The sequence below is a fragment of the Peromyscus maniculatus genome, chromosome 2 (assembly GCF_049852395.1).
Source record: "Peromyscus maniculatus bairdii isolate BWxNUB_F1_BW_parent chromosome 2, HU_Pman_BW_mat_3.1, whole genome shotgun sequence".
NCBI classification, from domain to species: domain Eukaryota; kingdom Metazoa; phylum Chordata; class Mammalia; order Rodentia; family Cricetidae; genus Peromyscus; species Peromyscus maniculatus.
Window position 1 is genome coordinate 21,846,451 of NC_134853.1, and position 16,784 is coordinate 21,863,234.

The 16,784-nt window shown below is 39.5% G+C and overlaps 2 protein-coding genes across 5 annotated transcripts in view; one reads left to right on the top strand and one right to left on the bottom strand.

Annotated features, from left to right (window-relative positions):
* LOC143266765 (uncharacterized) overlaps positions 1–16,784 on the bottom strand; it is a 401,183-nt gene that overhangs the window by 235,365 nt on the left and 149,034 nt on the right. The gene's annotated exons all lie outside the window — the stretch shown is intronic.
* Positions 1–16,784, top strand: part of LOC102904548 (signal-regulatory protein beta-1-like) — a 67,739-nt gene that overhangs the window by 24,563 nt on the left and 26,392 nt on the right. For 2 of the 4 annotated variants that reach the window (XM_076563833.1, XM_076563836.1), the window contains exon 5: positions 4,747–10,530. In XM_076563833.1, coding sequence (XP_076419948.1) covers positions 4,747–4,859 — 113 coding nt within the window. In that variant the 3' untranslated portion in view covers positions 4,860–10,530. Of the gene's footprint in view, positions 1–4,746; positions 10,531–16,784 lie in introns of those variants that run through there. The other 2 variants (XM_076563834.1, XM_076563835.1) reach the window with 2 other exon arrangements.

Sequence of the window (16,784 nt, forward strand, 5' to 3'; positions counted from 1 at the left end):
CCATGACATTTTAAAAACTCAGGTTCCTTGTCATACATCCTTTGTTGTGAGCTTCATCGATTAGATAAACAACTGGTCACCCAATTATCCATTACATCACCATTAGAACAGTAAAGTTTAGAAAATACCGGCTCCCTTAGAGTGTGAATTATGTAGATGCTGCATAATTATATCCTCTGATGGATCTGTCATGTGTGCTCATACAGAACAAATGCAGTCCACAGTAGATGCTCAGGTATAAAAGGATATTTTCATTCAAAATCAATACCATTTTCACATTCAATGAAATAAACTATAATTTCCACAGTACTCTTAAGTGGAATGTATTTTCAGATTTTTCAAAATTGCTTTATGAATTTTTGTGTGCCACAAAATTAGGTTCTTCAAAAAGTATCACAGTTTTCCCCAAAACAAATAAGTTTAGAACTTTTTGTCCATTTAATCTGGGTTTTTTAACTTCTGCTATAGACTTTCTTTGATGATAGTATTGTCTATTTTAAGCGTAAATGTATGTGTATGTATAATTACATACTGATGTTCCCCTCAGTATTGATGTAGAAAACAATGAAGTTCTAATATTTTTCTTTTCCAAAACAAACTTGGTTCAGGGATCTTATCTATTTTTTCATTTTCTGTTTCATTAGATTTCTACTGTTCTCTCTTCAATATTGTTATAAGAATTTGGGAAAATTCCTTTTGGGTTACCAGAGGATACAATGGAAATTGGTTCTCATCTTGGGATTCTTAGTACCATTCATAAAAGACTTTTAAGTGGACTCAAATGGAAGGAAGCTCAATGAGAATTTTATTCGAGTTTGAAAGTAAAACGCACCTCTGTCTAGCTAGCTCTAAATCTCAGCAGATTCCCAGAGGTTGGCAATGTAGGAGAGAAGGGGAAAGCAAAAATAGAAACAAACAAATTTAAGAAACATGTTGTTCAAGCCAACACAAAGTTCAGATACAAGGTGAACAAGTGGTGAGTATGGGCCTTTTGAGAGATAGTCATGCAGCCCATAGTACAAGAGAAAGCAAGCTTTGGTACTGGCCAGCCTTTGAAAGAAAGATAGGAAAAAAAGTAAAAGAAAAAGTTGTTCCATCTTAGCCAGGCCTCAGAAAGGTGAGGAGTTCTTTCTGTACTTCATTGTGGCTCAGCTAGCAAGAACTGTCCTGGGAGAAGAATTCTGAAACAACAACAACATAATATCTCATTAAAGGAATAATTGTTCTGCCTCTTTATTTGGCATGACTTATGTTTAACTTGCCTTCCTAGGGTCCAAGTAAAGATTCTATTCTCTTGATGTGAAGTTTATTTAGGCTTTTTTGCTGTTCTAAGGATAGTATTTCCTTCATTCTGTTTGCTCCTGATTTACTTTGGTTTTGGTTTACTTGAGGTGGAAGCCAATTCACTTCAATGCTTAATATAAAAGAATTACCTTTCTATGAATAACTATTGTCTGCAAGTTTAATACAAACAATTACCTCTACTACAAGCCCTGGGGCCAATGACTATTATGGTTGGGATCTTCAATGCCAGCCAGTTCAGTAATCACATTCCAAATTCTCCTATTTGAGTCCAGCCTCCAGGGCATTTTTCCAGGTCAGAATCACAGGAAGTATTCTATGGTGGATGTAGGAAGGTAGGCCTTTCCAGAACACTGTGAATATAAGCACAGGTATAAACAGCCTGTGTAGCTGAGCAAGGCATGTGATCACAGTTCAGTGACAAGAAAAGACACAGCAACTCCTCAGAAAGCTGGAGCATGGATTAGCCATTGAGAATTTTTTGACTGAAAAGGAGAGAGGAGGTAATAGCATTTGTATTCTCAACTCTGCAACATACATTTGGGGTTCTCCTTCTTCCTAAGGCCCCATGAAGACCATCTCTGCTCTTGGGATTTTTGTTTGTTCACATTTGTCTTTCTGATGACAGTGTGTTTATGTCTATCTGTTTGTTTGTGTTTTCAGGACATGTTATAGTTTCATTTGAAACTCAGAGAAACAAAGGTTTGGTTTTGCTTGTAATTCCAGGATACACAAGGAAACTGAAAGCAGTAACTCAAACATCATACCCACAGTCAATAGCAGAGAGAAACAAATACAGCCATGCTACCTGTTTGCTGTGTGATGATCACCTTTATTTTTCTTACACAGTGTGGGATCCAGTGTCTAATAAAACAGTACCACTGACATTCATGGTGGTACTTACCATCTCAATTAACAATCAAGGCAATCCTCCACAAACACACCGGAAGGTCAACCATATCTACACAATTCCTTAGCTGAAATGTTCTTCCTACCACTCTAGGTTGTAGACTTGGATATTTAAAACCACGATAGACAGTGTCTCAGGAAACCTGGCCTACAAAACACTCACACTTTTGACCCTCTTGTTTCCACCTTCCAAGTGATAGGATTATAGGCATGCACTACCAAACTGTTTCTTGGTGGTGATCATGGTGTGCTAGGGATTGAACCTAGGAAACTAACCTATCATTACCTGTTAGGTGAACACTATACTCAATGAACAACCTACCTTTTTCTATTCTTGAAAAGAAATTTTAATCATTGACTCATTTCAACATTGAGATTATCTCTTCCTAAAGAGCTAAAATATTTCAGGTGGCATCTACACTGTGGTGGACATGGGCTGTATCATGATGGATGCTCCAAAGAACAACATCTATTCTCCTGAACCATCTATAAAATTTCCATCTTTAACCTGCATGTTTTCCAGCATGTGGTTTCATCAGGCTCTTTACCACTTCACTGGGATCCCGTCATCCTCCAAGACTCTGGAGTTTTCCAGAATGTCTTTTACCTAAACAAGGCAGTATGTCAATTCATGTGCATGCCCTGTTCACAGCTATTCCTACACCTTAGAGAGACTGATCCTGTCATTGTCAAAGTACACTGACCCATGGATCTTCCTAAACTCCACCAAGGAGGATCTTCTAATCTTGTGACCCTTGCTAGGGCTCAGTTTCCCCCATCAGAGTAGGAATAATATTCCTTTCCAGATGGAAAGGATTTTGGAAATTATGCATTTAACTGTTGACGGAAAACTACAACTTTCTCCTCAAAGAGAACTTGGGGTGACTTCCCACCAACCCCACAGTTCCCCAGAGTTTTCTTGAGTGGGAGTAGCAAGAAATATTAGATAGAAGGATTTAGATTGTGGAGATATAAAGATAGAAAATACAGGATAGCCTAGAGAGGGCCTGGAACCTATTCCAACAGGCCCTGACTGTCTCTGCTCTAGGGTATTTATAGAAATGCCAAGGGGTGGAGCAAAAGACTTTCCCCTGCACAGCCAAATGCAGACCATCTTAGACACCTGCACTCAGGCCTGTGGTCTAATCATCCTCTCTATGCAGACCTGCTGGTTAAAGCCACTAGGAACCTGAAAATGGATCCCCACAAGAGAAAAAGAAATAATTTACTCTGGAACCAAATATTAGTGACCATAGCCCAGGAACACATATTTGGGTCACCCAAAAAACACCATGTAATCAATTGATTTATTAGATTTTTATACTAAGAGAACAAATAAAGTCATAAACCAAGACATGTTTGCAATGTGTTGGTGGAAACATGTATGAAGTGGTTTACAACACAGTTCAGAAACCTGTTAGAGGCTTCAGATGCTGTCTGATTACATGCTTAGCATCTGGATAGGTTGAAAAGAGAGATCTTCTAAGTTAACACACTTCAAAGGAAAATTACTATTCTCCTTGTACATTCTATGTGATTCACCTAATGGCCATGGCACTGTTAGGTCATGTACAGAGAAAGGCACTGTTATGGCTATAAATGGGGCTAAATACAGTCTAAGATAATTTGGCTGTGGACTAGCAACATTCCAAACTCCCCAATTCACTTAACTTTAAAAAGTTAGTAATCATTACAAAAGGTTCAGTTTGAAGGTTCAGCTTCTTTGTAGGAACTTTTGTTCAAAACCTAATTATCATCAGAGGGATTCTATCCTGTAACTGATGGAAGCAGATGCAGAGATCCACAGTCCAGCAAGCCCAAGAAATCTTGTTGAAGAAAGGGAGAAGGAATTTTATGAGCCAGGGGGGTCATGATGAAGGAACCTGCAGAGACAGCTGACCTGATCTTGTGAGAGCTCATGGACTCTGGACCAACAATTAGGGAGCCTTCATGGGAATGACCTAGGCCCTCTGCATGTGTGTGACAGTTGTGTAGCTTGGTCTCTTTGTAAGGCTCCTGTCCCTGGAACCTGTTTCTCATGCTGGATTACCTTGCCCAGCCTTGACAACAAGTGGGGAGCATGGTCCTGACTCAATATTAAGTGCCATGCTTTGTTTGAAGGACTGCTCCTTTCTGAATGGAGACAGAGGAGGAGTGGAAGGGGAGGGGAAGGTGGTAAGTTGGGGGGTAACCTGGAGGAGAGGAGAGAAGGAAAACTATAGTTAGTATGTAAAATAAAAGAAAAAAAAGTTATTTGATTTTTAAAAAAAGTCAAGTGCTATGTGGCATTGAGTACAAATTCTTACCCAGTTTCTCTAGAAGCACAACTTGGTGACCTACGACAAGGCCAGTGGTAAACTTGATATCTCTTTGCTGTATCTTCTGCTTTGAAGTATTGAGGCTGGAATAGGGCACAGATTCAAAATCCTCAGAGCTTTAATGTACTTGAGAATCCACAAATGGTCCAGGTAAAGATCCCTGATGATAAAATCCTTGTATTCTCTCTAATGGTTCCTCCTACCACTTGATTTCCAGAACTGAAGACATCAGATACTACTGAAGTCCTTGTAGCTCTGCTCCTTGGACCCAAACTGCTACTGATAATTGGTGCCTTTGCCATCTACATGCACAAGAAGCAGAAGGCCTGACTGTAAGTTAGGAGGGATGGAGGGTGTAGTAGTTACTATTCTGTTGATGTGACAACACACTATGATAAAAACAACTTACAGAGAAAAAAATGTTTATTCGGTGATACTGTTCCAGAGACATATAAGTCATCAAACCTGAGAGTCATGGAAGCCAGGTGAGCTGAGTACTCACATCCTCAGTGGAGAGAATGAAACAGAGAAAACCTGAAAGTGAAACAAGACTTTTTAATCTCAAAGATGACTTCCCATGACCTACTTCCTCTAGCAAGACTGTACCACGTACACCTCCCCAAACAGTTTCACCAACTGTGAAACAAGTATGCCAATATCCTTCAATATAGAGATAACTTCTTTTTTGTAATTTTATCATCTTATTTTTATTTTATGTTTTTAACCTTTTGGCCAGCACTTTTTTCTTTTTCATTTTACATACCAACCACAGTTCCCCCTTCCTCCCCTCCTCCTACTAAACCCTACCTTCCCCCAACCCTGCTCCCCATCCACTTCTCAGAGAGGGTAAGGTCTCCCATGGGGAGTCAACAAAGTATGACATATCAAATTGAGGCAAGACCAAACCCCTCTCCCCTGTATCCAGACTGAGCAATGTATTCCTCCATAGAGAATGGTCTCCAAAAAGCTAGTTCATGTACTAGGGATAGATCCTGGTCCCACTGTCAGTGGCTTCACAAACTGTCAAAGCCACACAATTGTCACTCACATTCTGAGGGCCTAGTTAGATCCCATGCAGGTTTCTTAGCTACCACTCCAGAGTCAGTGAACTCCAACTAACTCGGGTCAGCTTTCTCTGTCAGTTTCCCCAAAATGATCTTGACCCCTTTGCTCATATAATCCCACCTCCCTCTCTTTGACTGGACTCCAGGAGCTCTGCCCAGTGCTTAGCTGTGGATCTCTGCATCTACTTCCATCAGCTACTGGATGAAAGTTCTATGATGACAATTAGGGTAGTTATAAATCTGATTACAGGGGAAGGCCAGTTTAGATACCCTCTACACTATTGCTTCGGTCATCCTTGTGGATTCCTGGGAATTTCCCTAGCACCAGGTTTCTACCTAACACTATCATCGTTCCCTCTAACAAGATATCTCTTTCCCTGTCCCTCCACCATCCTGTTCCCACATATTCTCTTCCCACCTCTCCTCACCTCCCTCCCACATGTTCCCAATTTACTTGTGAGATCTTATCTATTTTCCTTTCCTATCAGGAATCCATGCATGTCTCTCTTAGGGTCCTTCTTACCTAGTTTATCTGAAGTCATGAATTATAGCCTGGTTATCATTTCTGTCATGTCTAATATCCACTTATGAGTGAGTACATACCATGATTGTCTTTCTGGGTCTGTGTTACCTCACTCAGGTTGTTTTATTATTATTATTAATTATTATTATTATTATTATTATTGTTGTTGTTGTTCTATCCATTTGCCTGCAAATTTCATGATGTCATTGTTTTTTACTGCTGAGTAGTACTCCATTGTGTATATGTACCACATTTTCCTTATCCATTCTTCAGTTGAGGGTCATCTAGGTCGCTTTCAGGTTCCGGCTATTACGAAAAATGCTCCTATGAACATAGTTGATAAATGTCCTTGTGATATGAATGTGCATTCTTTGGGTATATTCACAAGAGTGGTAATGTTGGATCATGAGGTAGATTGAGTCCAAATTTTTTGAAAAATTACTATAACTGATTTCCAGAGTGGCTGTATAAGTTTGCACTCCCACCAGCAATGGAGGAGTGTTCCCCTTACTCTACATACTCTGCAGCATAGGCTGTCATCAGTGTTTTTGATCTTAGTCATTCTAACAGGTGTAAGATAGTATCTCAGAGTCATTTTGATTTGCATTTCCCTGATGACTAAGAATACTGAGCAATTCTTTAAGTGTCTTTGAGATTCTTCTGTTTAGAACTCTGGTTAGATCTGTACACCATTTTTTAAATTGGGTTGTTTGATATTTTGATGTCTAGTTTCTTAAATTCTTTATGTATTTTGGAGATCAGTCCTCTGTCACATGTAGGGTTGGTGAAGATATTTTCCCATTCTGTGAGCTACCGTTTTTGTCTTATTTACTGTGTCCTTTGCCTTACAGAACCTTCTCAGTTTCAGGTCCAATTTATAAAGTGTTGATCTCAGTGTCTGTGCTACTGGAGTTATATTTAGGAAGTGATCTCCTGTGCCAATGCATGCAAGGATACTTCCTACTTTCTCTTCTCTCAGGTTCAGTATAACTGGATCTATGTTAATGTCTTCGATCCACTTGAACTTTAATTTTGTGCATGTTGATAGATATGGATCTGTTTGCAGTCTTCTACATGTTGACATTCAATTATGCCAGCAACAAGCATTTGTTAAAGATGCTTTCTTTTTTCCATTGTAGAGTTTTGGCTCTTTTTTTTTTTGTAAAAAATCAGGTGTCCATAGGTGTGTGGGTTAACATCAGGGTCTTCGATTTGATTCCATTGATCAATGTGTCAGTTGTTCTGCCAATACCAAGCTGTTTTTATTACTATAGCTCTATAGCAGAGCTTGAGGTCAAGAATGGTGATGCCTCCAGAGGTTCCTTTATTGTACAGGATTGTTTTGGCTATCCTGGACTTTTTTTTTTTCATATGAAGTTGAGTATTGTTCTTTCCATGTCTGTGAAGAATTGTATTGGGATTTTGATAGGGAATTGCATTAAATCTGTAGATTGCTTTTGGTAAGATTGACATTTTTACTTTGTTGATCCTACCTGTCTGAAAGCATTGGAGATCTATCAATCTTCTGATATCTTCTTTAATTTCTTTCTTCAGAGACTTAAAGTTCTTGTCATACAGGTCTTTCACTTGCTTAGTTAGAGTTACCCCCAAGGTGTTTTATGTTGTTTGTGGGTATTGTAAAGGATGATGATTCCCTGATTTATTTTTCAGTCCCTTTATCATTTGTATATAGGAGCACTATTGATTTTTTTGAGTTAATCTTTCTTCCTGCAACATCGCTGAAGGTGTTTTTCATCTTTAGGAGTTCCCTGGTAGAATTTTTTGGGATAACTTATGTATACTATCACATCATCTGCAAATAGTGAATGTTTGACTTTTTCCTTTCCAATTCTTATCCCCTTCATCTCCTTTTGTTGTATTTTAATTCTAGTTAGAACTTCAAGTACTATATTGAATAGGTATGGGGAGAGTGGACATCATTGTCTTGTCCCTGATTTTAGTGGAATCACGTTGAGTTTCTCTCTATTTAATTTGATGTCAGCTGTCAGCTTGCTGTATATTGCCTTTATTATATTTAGGTATGTTCTTTGATTCCCTCATCTTTCCTTGACCTTCATCATGAAGGAGTGCTGGATTTTGTCAAAGGCTTTTTCAGCATCTAATATGATGACCATGTTTTTTTTTCTTTCAGTGTTTTTTATATGATGGATTATATTGACAGATTTTCATATGTTGAACCATTACTGCATCTCTGGGATGAAGCCTATTTGATCATGTTGGAAGATTTTTCCAATGTGTTCTTGGATTTGGTTTGCCAGTATTTTATTGAGTATTTTTGCATCAATGTTCGTTAGGGAGAGCACTCTGTAATTCTCTTTGTTCTATCTTTGTGTGGTTTTACGTATATGGGTGACTTGTAGCCTCATAAAAAGAGTTTGGCAATGTTCCTTCTGTTTCTATTCTGTGGAATAATTTAAGGAGTACTGGTATTAGGTCTTCGTTGAAATTCTGGTAGACTTCTGCACTGAAACTATCTGGCCCTGGAGTTGTTTTTTTTTTTTTTTCTTTTTGGGGGAGGGGAGACATTTTATGACTGCTTCTATTTCTAGGTCTATTTAAATTGTTTATCTGGCCTAGATTCAATGTTGATATGTGGTATGTAAAAGAAAATTGTCCATTTCTTTTAGATTTTCAAATATCGTGGAGTACAGGTTTTCAAAGTGTGACCTGATGATTCTCTGGATTTCCTCATTGTTCGTTCTTCTGTCTCCCTTTTCATTTCTGATTTTGTTAATTTGGATGTTCTCTCTCTGTCTTTTGGACAGTTTCCATAAGAGTTTGTCTATCTTGTTGATTTTCTCAAAGAATCAACTCTTTGTTTCATTGATTCTTTGCATTGTTCTCTTTGTTTCTATTTTGTTAATTTCAGCCTGGAGTTTGATTATGTATTCCCTGTCCTCCTCCTGGGTGAGTTTGCTTCTTTTTGCTTTAGAGTTTTCATGTGTGCTATTAATGTGTTAGTGTGAGTTTTTTATAATTTCTTTATGTAGGCATTTAGTGCTATGAACTTTCCTCTTAACACTGCTTTCATAATGTCCCCTAAGTTTGGCTATGTTGTACATTTCATTTTTGTTGAATTCTAGGAAGTCTTTCATTTCTTTCTTCATTTCTTCCTTGACCCAGTGGTAATTCACTAGAGAGTTGTTTGGTTTCCATAAATTTGTAGGCTTTCTGTAGTTTGTGTTGTTATTGAATTCTTACTTTAACCCAGGGTAGTCTGATAAGATACAGGGGTTATTCCAGTTGATTTTGTATCTGTTGAGGTTTGCTTTGTGACTAAGTATGTGATCAGTTTTAGGGAAGATTCCATGAGGTCCTGAGAAGGTATATTCTTTTGTGTTTGCATGGAATATTTTGTAGGTATCCATTAAGTCCATTTGAGTTATAACATCTATTACTTCCTGTATTTCTCTTAATTTTCTGTGTGGCATAGTGGGTGTTGAACTCTCCCAGGGACAAATGGTTCCAGCACAGAATTCTACTAGAATTTCAAAGAAGAATTAATACCAGTACTCCTCCAATTGTTCCACACAAGAGATAATTTCTTATTCCAAGCACTGGGAAGATATCAGTCTATGAACTAGCATTGAAGGGGCAGGATCAGTAGGTGGATGAAAGCATTTGTCAAACATACTTAGATCTGTGGTAATGACATGTTGCTGAGGATCCTCAGGAATCTCTTAGAACCCTTTGAAACATCCCAACCTTCCAGGAAAGTGTATGTATGTGTCCTGGAGGAAGCTTTCAGTCAAGGATCAACTAAGGTGGCCAAAATGGCCTAAAGGATGTGAAGAACATGGTCTTCATGGTAGGATGTGAAGTATTGAACTCACTGCTGCTCTTGTATGTCACTACATTTAGTGGAAGGTCAGGTTTCTATGGGAAAAAGCTATCTACTTTATGGACCAATTTTTAGAAGTTTCAGATGATCTGTAATAAGGCTGTTTCTTCTTTGGTCTCCCTGTGATACTGAAAAATGGACTCAGAAAGACTGCATGACTCAGGGACCAGGCTTAGATGACACTTTTATTGCATTGTCATCTCATTCACTTAGTATAGGAGGAGAGCCATACCTGGGACACTGTGGCACTAAGATGCAATCTGTGAGTGATGAAAAGAGTTGAATGAGAGGTAATTTCCACATCTCTTCATCTTCTGTAATAGAGGACCTTGAATATCTGACTTTACCTTCTCAGAGGGGTCAGTCTACAAAAAGTTGGTGAGAAGTTTTTGGAATGCTGTTCTGAATGCCTCCCTTACAAGGACAACTCCAACTCAGAATTGCCAGTTGTTCCTCTGCATATGCCTCAATAGCTCACAACTGTGATGCTGTGGATATTGAGTTCTAATATTGGAGTTCTTAATCTCATTAATAAAATAATTTAAAGATGAACTGAAGTGAATGTTCAAAGATAAACTATTCAAGTTCTGAGGGAAAATTTCAAGTTCAGGAACATATACAACTCTGCAACCTGGCAAAGGAGAATTCAGGATTAAAAGGAAAAGCATAGTCATGTTGTTCAAGAAGGAGTGGGGGTCATATATATGGTGGATAAAATGCCATATGATGAAAAGGGGGCATTTAGAGAAAAAGCAAGGAAGCCCAAAGTATCAGCAAAGGGATTCTTAGATTCACCCAGCATCCAAGTTCAAAAGAATACAACAGAAACAAGAAAAAGGAAAAGTTGTTCCTGTATGGTCTAGACAGTGAGGTAGGCAGATCCAAGGGAATATCAACATAACATGTAGGAACTACACTGGGTATGGAGAATTCTGGAAAGGAAATGAGTGTTATGTGAATTAATGGGAATGTTTCTGGAAATAAAGAATATTATAGTTCCTTCACTGTTGCTGTGATAAAATACCCTGACAAAACAATTTTAAGGATGAAAGGGTTTACTGTGGGTAAATTTCTGCACATTCTGTTGGGGATGTCAAAGTGTCAGTAACTTGAACAATTTGATCACATCACTTCTCCAGTCAGAGAGGAAAAAGTGCTAAATGTTCCTGTTCATCTTTCTGCTTCTATTAGTCTAGAATACAAGGGAATGTAACCAATTACTTTTAGGTTGGTCTTTCCACCTCAATTAACCTAATCAAATGATCCTTCGTGGGCATGCCCAAACACTAACCTAATCTGCAGAATTTCTCACAGGTATACCCAGAGGATTATCTCCTAGGTGATTTTAGATCAAGCCAAGTTGATAATCAGTATTAGTCATTAACAAACTTAGGGCCAACAAATTCTGAAAGGAGGGATGTGACTGGTCACTAATGGTATTGAACATTTCCTGTCTTTCTTTTTTGTTTGTTTGTTTTTGTTTTTGCTTTTCAAGACAAGGTTTCTCTGTGTAGTTTTGGTGCTTGTCCTGGATCTCGCTCTGTAGACAAGGCTAGCCTCGAACTCACAGAGATCCACCTGGTTCTGCCTTTCGAGTGCTGGGATTAAAGGCATGTGCCGCCACTGCTGGGCTGGTATTGAACATTTTCAAGTGACATGTTGCTCTGTGGACGATATGCTTTATGCTTTTTCCTCAAGATAGAGCTACTCTGCTATAGTGGCCAGAACACAGGAACTCATACCATAAACATTAAGTGATTCTGTAAATAAATGAATAAGTAATCATTGATTATATTGGGGTTTCTTAGATTCTGCACTTCAATATAAAACATTTCTTCACATTATTTTTGTAATCTCCAGCTAGTGCAATATATGATCTTCTATCTTGTAAAATGTCTATATTTTCCAGGAATTAAGAGTTAATCAACTTTCAGTCACTATAATAAAATACTTCAGATAATGAACATATAATGAAAAAAGGTTAAATTTTGGCCTCAGGCTTTGGATAGTTCTGTTCATGGTCAAATGGGCCTTCCTAACTTTGTACCCATGGTCCCATGGTAAAGCAGCATTTAACAGGAAGATACTGGAGCAGAGGCAGCTACTCAGCCCATGATACCAGTGAACAAATAGAAAGTAAGAGAGAAGGTCTACAGTCTCTTTCAGGAATGCTGGGAATAATTTATCACCATATACTTGACCTTGCCTCTTAAAGCTCTCACCACCTCCTGTTTGTGTCAAAGAGATCCATGCCCATGAAGGTGAGGTCTAAGAGCAAGACAAGATGCAAACTGCAGCACTAAGTAAGTGGTTTTAAAAAGAAAACACTTACTGATTTACATCAACCAAAGGAGGCAAAAGAAGAAGCAACAGTAGGAATTTTCGGCAGCCAATGAAACAAGCTCAGCAACAAAATAAATAAATCAACAAGGTAAAATATCAAAACAATGTAAAAGTCAGTGTCTTGGAGTCCATACTGATACACACGAGTTGTTAAATAAGTTAGTAAACAAGGGGAAACAAACATTTATTACAGAAGTTTTTCTGTGTCCCAGCCTGCCAGTGGTTGTGACAAATCTCTCCCACTTGTGTCCCCCAAGTAAACACACAGTGGCTTATATTAATTAAAACTGCTCAGCCATTAGCTCTTACACTTAAACTCAGCCTATTTCTGTTAATCTATATGTCAATACGTGTTCTGTGGCTTTACCTGTGTGCCATTACATGCTGCTTCCTGAATGGCAGGCTGGCATCTGACTCAGCCTTCCTCTTATCATAATTCTCCTTATCTGCCTATTGGCTACTGGCCAATCAGAGTTTTATTAAACCAGTGTACAAAAGCATTATCCCACAGCATTTCCCCTTTTCTGTTTAATTAAAAAGGAAGGTTTTAACTGTAATATAGTAAAATTACATGTAACAAACAGTTATCAAGCAAGAATTATAGTTACAATATCTAGTATATTTGTATTTTGTAAAATTAAAGAGAATATTTTATATATCCTATATTTGTGAATTTAGGGTTTCATATCTGATTTATCTTTTATCATAACCAAGGAAAATCATAATTGTAACTATCTAGTCAAAAACTTCTGACTATACAGAAGCATACCAGAAAATCCATACACATATTCCTTCCTTATGTAGGAGGATCCCAAATCTCTACTCTTAAGTGCTGGCATCTCACTGTGACTTGATGCAAGAATGCATCATGGAAGGAAGAACAAGATGACTGTTTAGGTGTTATATCATTCTGTCATGGTGAAAACTGACAAGGGGAGTGAGAGTCTGTGCACCCCCAGGGGCATATTCCATGCCTCTCCACCACCCATCAAAGCTCCAAATACTTGACAGCAGCCTCTTTACATGCCCCACTCATACCCTGCTACATCAGTGACCACTGGGGCCCTGCCTGCACCTGGAGGAGGAGCTACTGAGTATGTGGGCTACTGGCTGAACAACCCTACTCTCTAGGTCCTACCCTCCAGGGACACATTTCATGCCTCATCCCCATCCATTGAAGTCCCAGAGACTGGCAATGGCCTCCCCACACCCCCAACAATATCCCACCATGTCAGTGACCATCAGGGCACCACCTGCACTTGGAGAAGGAGGTAAATGTCTGGACTCCTAGCTGGACAGCACTGCTCAGTAGGCCATAGCCCCCAGGGACATATCATGTGCCTCTACTCCACACACCAAGGCCACAGAGACCTAGCAGCAGCCTCCTCTGACCGCCAACCATCCCCTGCCACATTAGTTACCACAGGAACCCTCTGCACCTGTAGGAGAAGGCGAATGTCTTGGCTCCTGGATGGACAGCCCTGCTTACTAGGCTAGCCCCTAGGGCCACATCTCATGCCTCTCCCCACCACCAAAGCCCCAGAGACCCAGGAGCAGGTTCCCCACACACCTAAAAATGCCCTGCTGCATCATTGATCACAGGAGACACAAGCCTCACTTGCACCTGGAGGAAGAGAGACCACCTGATCAACAAGCACTACCTGCACCAATTAGAGGATGAGGGCACCCACTGAGGCACCAGCCCCACCTGCACCTATTGGAGGAAGAGATGGGTAGGTGACAGTGTAAGAATACATTCAACAGCATAAAGAGCAATATGGCCACCAGAAACTAGTGGTTCTACAACAGCAAAACCTGTACACCCAAATGAAGAAGAAGTAGAAGAAAACAACCTTAAAAATACCTTTATGAAGATGATAGAGGCCCTTAAAGAGGAAATGAAAAATTCCCTTAAAAACAGGAGGAAAAACAAAAAAAGTGGGAATAAATAAATAAATAAATCCCTGAAAGAAAGCCAAGAAAAAAAAAAAAACAATTAAACATGTGAAGGAAATACTTCAAGACTTGAAAACTGAAATAGAGGCAATAAAGAAATTGTAAGCTGAGGGAATTCTGGAAATGGAAAATCTAGATTAAACAATCAGGAACTACAGGTGCAAGCATAACCAACAGAATACAAGAGATGGAAGGAAGAATCTCAGGTGTTGTCAGAATGGCTAAGATCAACTTATGATCTTATGAACACTGAAGACAGATTATGTTGGAGAGGATGTGGAGCAAGGGGAACACTCCTACACTGTTGGTGGGAATGCAAACTTGTACAGCCATTTTGGAAATCAATATGGCCGTTTCTCAGAAAATTGGGAATCAACCTCCCTCAAGACCCAGCAATACCACTCTTGGGCATATACCCAAGGAATGCTCAATTGTACTGCAAGGGCACATGCTCAACTATGTTCATAGCAGTGTTATTTGTTATAGCCAGAACCTGGAAACAACCTAGATGCCCCTTAACTGAAGAATGGATAAAGGAAATGTGGTACATATACACAATAGAGTACTGCTCAGGAGATAAACAATGACATCATGAGGTTTGCAGGCAAATGGATGGAACTTGAAAATATCATCCTAAGTAAGGTAACCCGGACTCAGAAAGACAAACATGGTATGTACTCACTCATAAGTGGATACTAGATGTAAAGCAAAGGACAACTCACAACTCCAGGGAGGCTAGCTAGTGAGTAGGACACTAGGAAAGACACAGGGTTTGCTCAGTGACAGAGAAATGGATGAGAGCTACATGAGCAAACTGGGGGTGAGGGGAGGTAATGGAGGGCAAGGGGAAAGAGAGCTTAGGGGAATGGGAAGTTCTAGCTGGATCAGGAACAGAGTGGGAGAACAAGGAAAGAGATACCATAATAAATGAAGACACCATAGGAATAGGAAGAAGCAGAGTACTAGAGAGGTTCCCCAGGAATCCACAAAGACGACTCCACTATAGACTACTGGCAATGGTTGAGAGGGTGCCTGAGCTGAACTACTCTGGTGATCAGATGGCCAAACACCCTAACTCATGATAGAACCCTCATCCAGTGACTGATGGAAGCAGATGCAGAGATCCACAGCCAGGTCCCAGGTGGAGCTCCAGGAGTCCAATCGATGAGAAAGAGGAGGTATTCTATGAGCAAGAGATATTGAGACCGTGATTGGAAAAAGTACAGAGACAACTAGCCAAAATAGTGGAAACACATGAACTGTAGACCAATAGCTGAGGAGAACCATGGTACTGAACTAGGCCCTCTGGATAAGTGAGATAGTTGTTTAGCTTGAACTGTTTAGGGGACCCCCAGGCAGTGGGACCAGGACCTGTCCTTAGTGTATGAGCTGGCTTTTTGGAACCTAGTGCCTATGCTGAGACACTTTGCTCAGCCTTGGTATGGGGAGGAGGGGCTTGGACCTGCCTCAACTGAATGTACCAGGCTTTACTGACTCTCCAGGGGAGACCTTGCCTTAGAGAAGGTAGGAATGGGGAGTGGGTTGGGGGGAAGGCTGGGGTGTGGGAGGAGGGAGGAAAGGGGAATCTGTGCTTGATATGTAAAATGAATAGAAAATCTCTTAATAAAAAAAAAGAATCTCAGGTGTTGAAGAGACAATAGAGGAAAAATGTGCATGAGATACCAAACTTGCTCCCATCGGTGTCTGGTATGTTGCCCAAAGGAAGTTTTTCCATATGGAGAATGACTCATCTCTACAGAAACAGCACTGTGAGTTGATGGAAGTGCTCCATGAGTCATACTGGAGTGTATGATGTCACAGGGAAGACAGACCAGGCCACTGGGAACATTTTAATATTAGAATATGTAGACAGGAGACCAGTTATAAACTGGTGAGAACTACATGCCTTCACTCTGCTTGGTTCCAGAGGTACCTACCACCTCTTGTTCTATGTGCAGAATCTATATCCACATCATCAGTGTGCAGAATCTGCATGCAACTCTGGATCTTGGGCAAAGCAGATGAAACCCCTGGCTAAATATCTAGAGAGAAAGAGAACTCTCTCATCAGAAATTAACTGATGTTTCCAGTGCCTTTAAAGTTCACAAAATGAAGCCATCTTCCTGTAGATAAAACAAACAAACAAACAAACAAAAAAGGAAATATATTCATTTGTCAAAGAAGATGTTAAATCCAACAAATTTGTAACACAAAACATCCAGATAATCTGAAAAAACATGAAGAGACCAAACCTAAGAATAGTAGGGATAGAAGAAAGAGAATTCCAGCTCAACGACAGAAAATGCATTCAACAAAATCATGGAAGAAAATTTTCCCAAACTAAAGAAAGACATGCCTATGAAAGCACAAGAACCTTACAGAACACCAAGTAGACCAAAAAAGTCCCCTTGCAATATAATAAAACACTAAACATACAGAATAAAGGAAGGATATTAAGAGCAGCAAAAGGAAAAGGTCAAGTAACATAAAGGCAAACCTATCAGAAT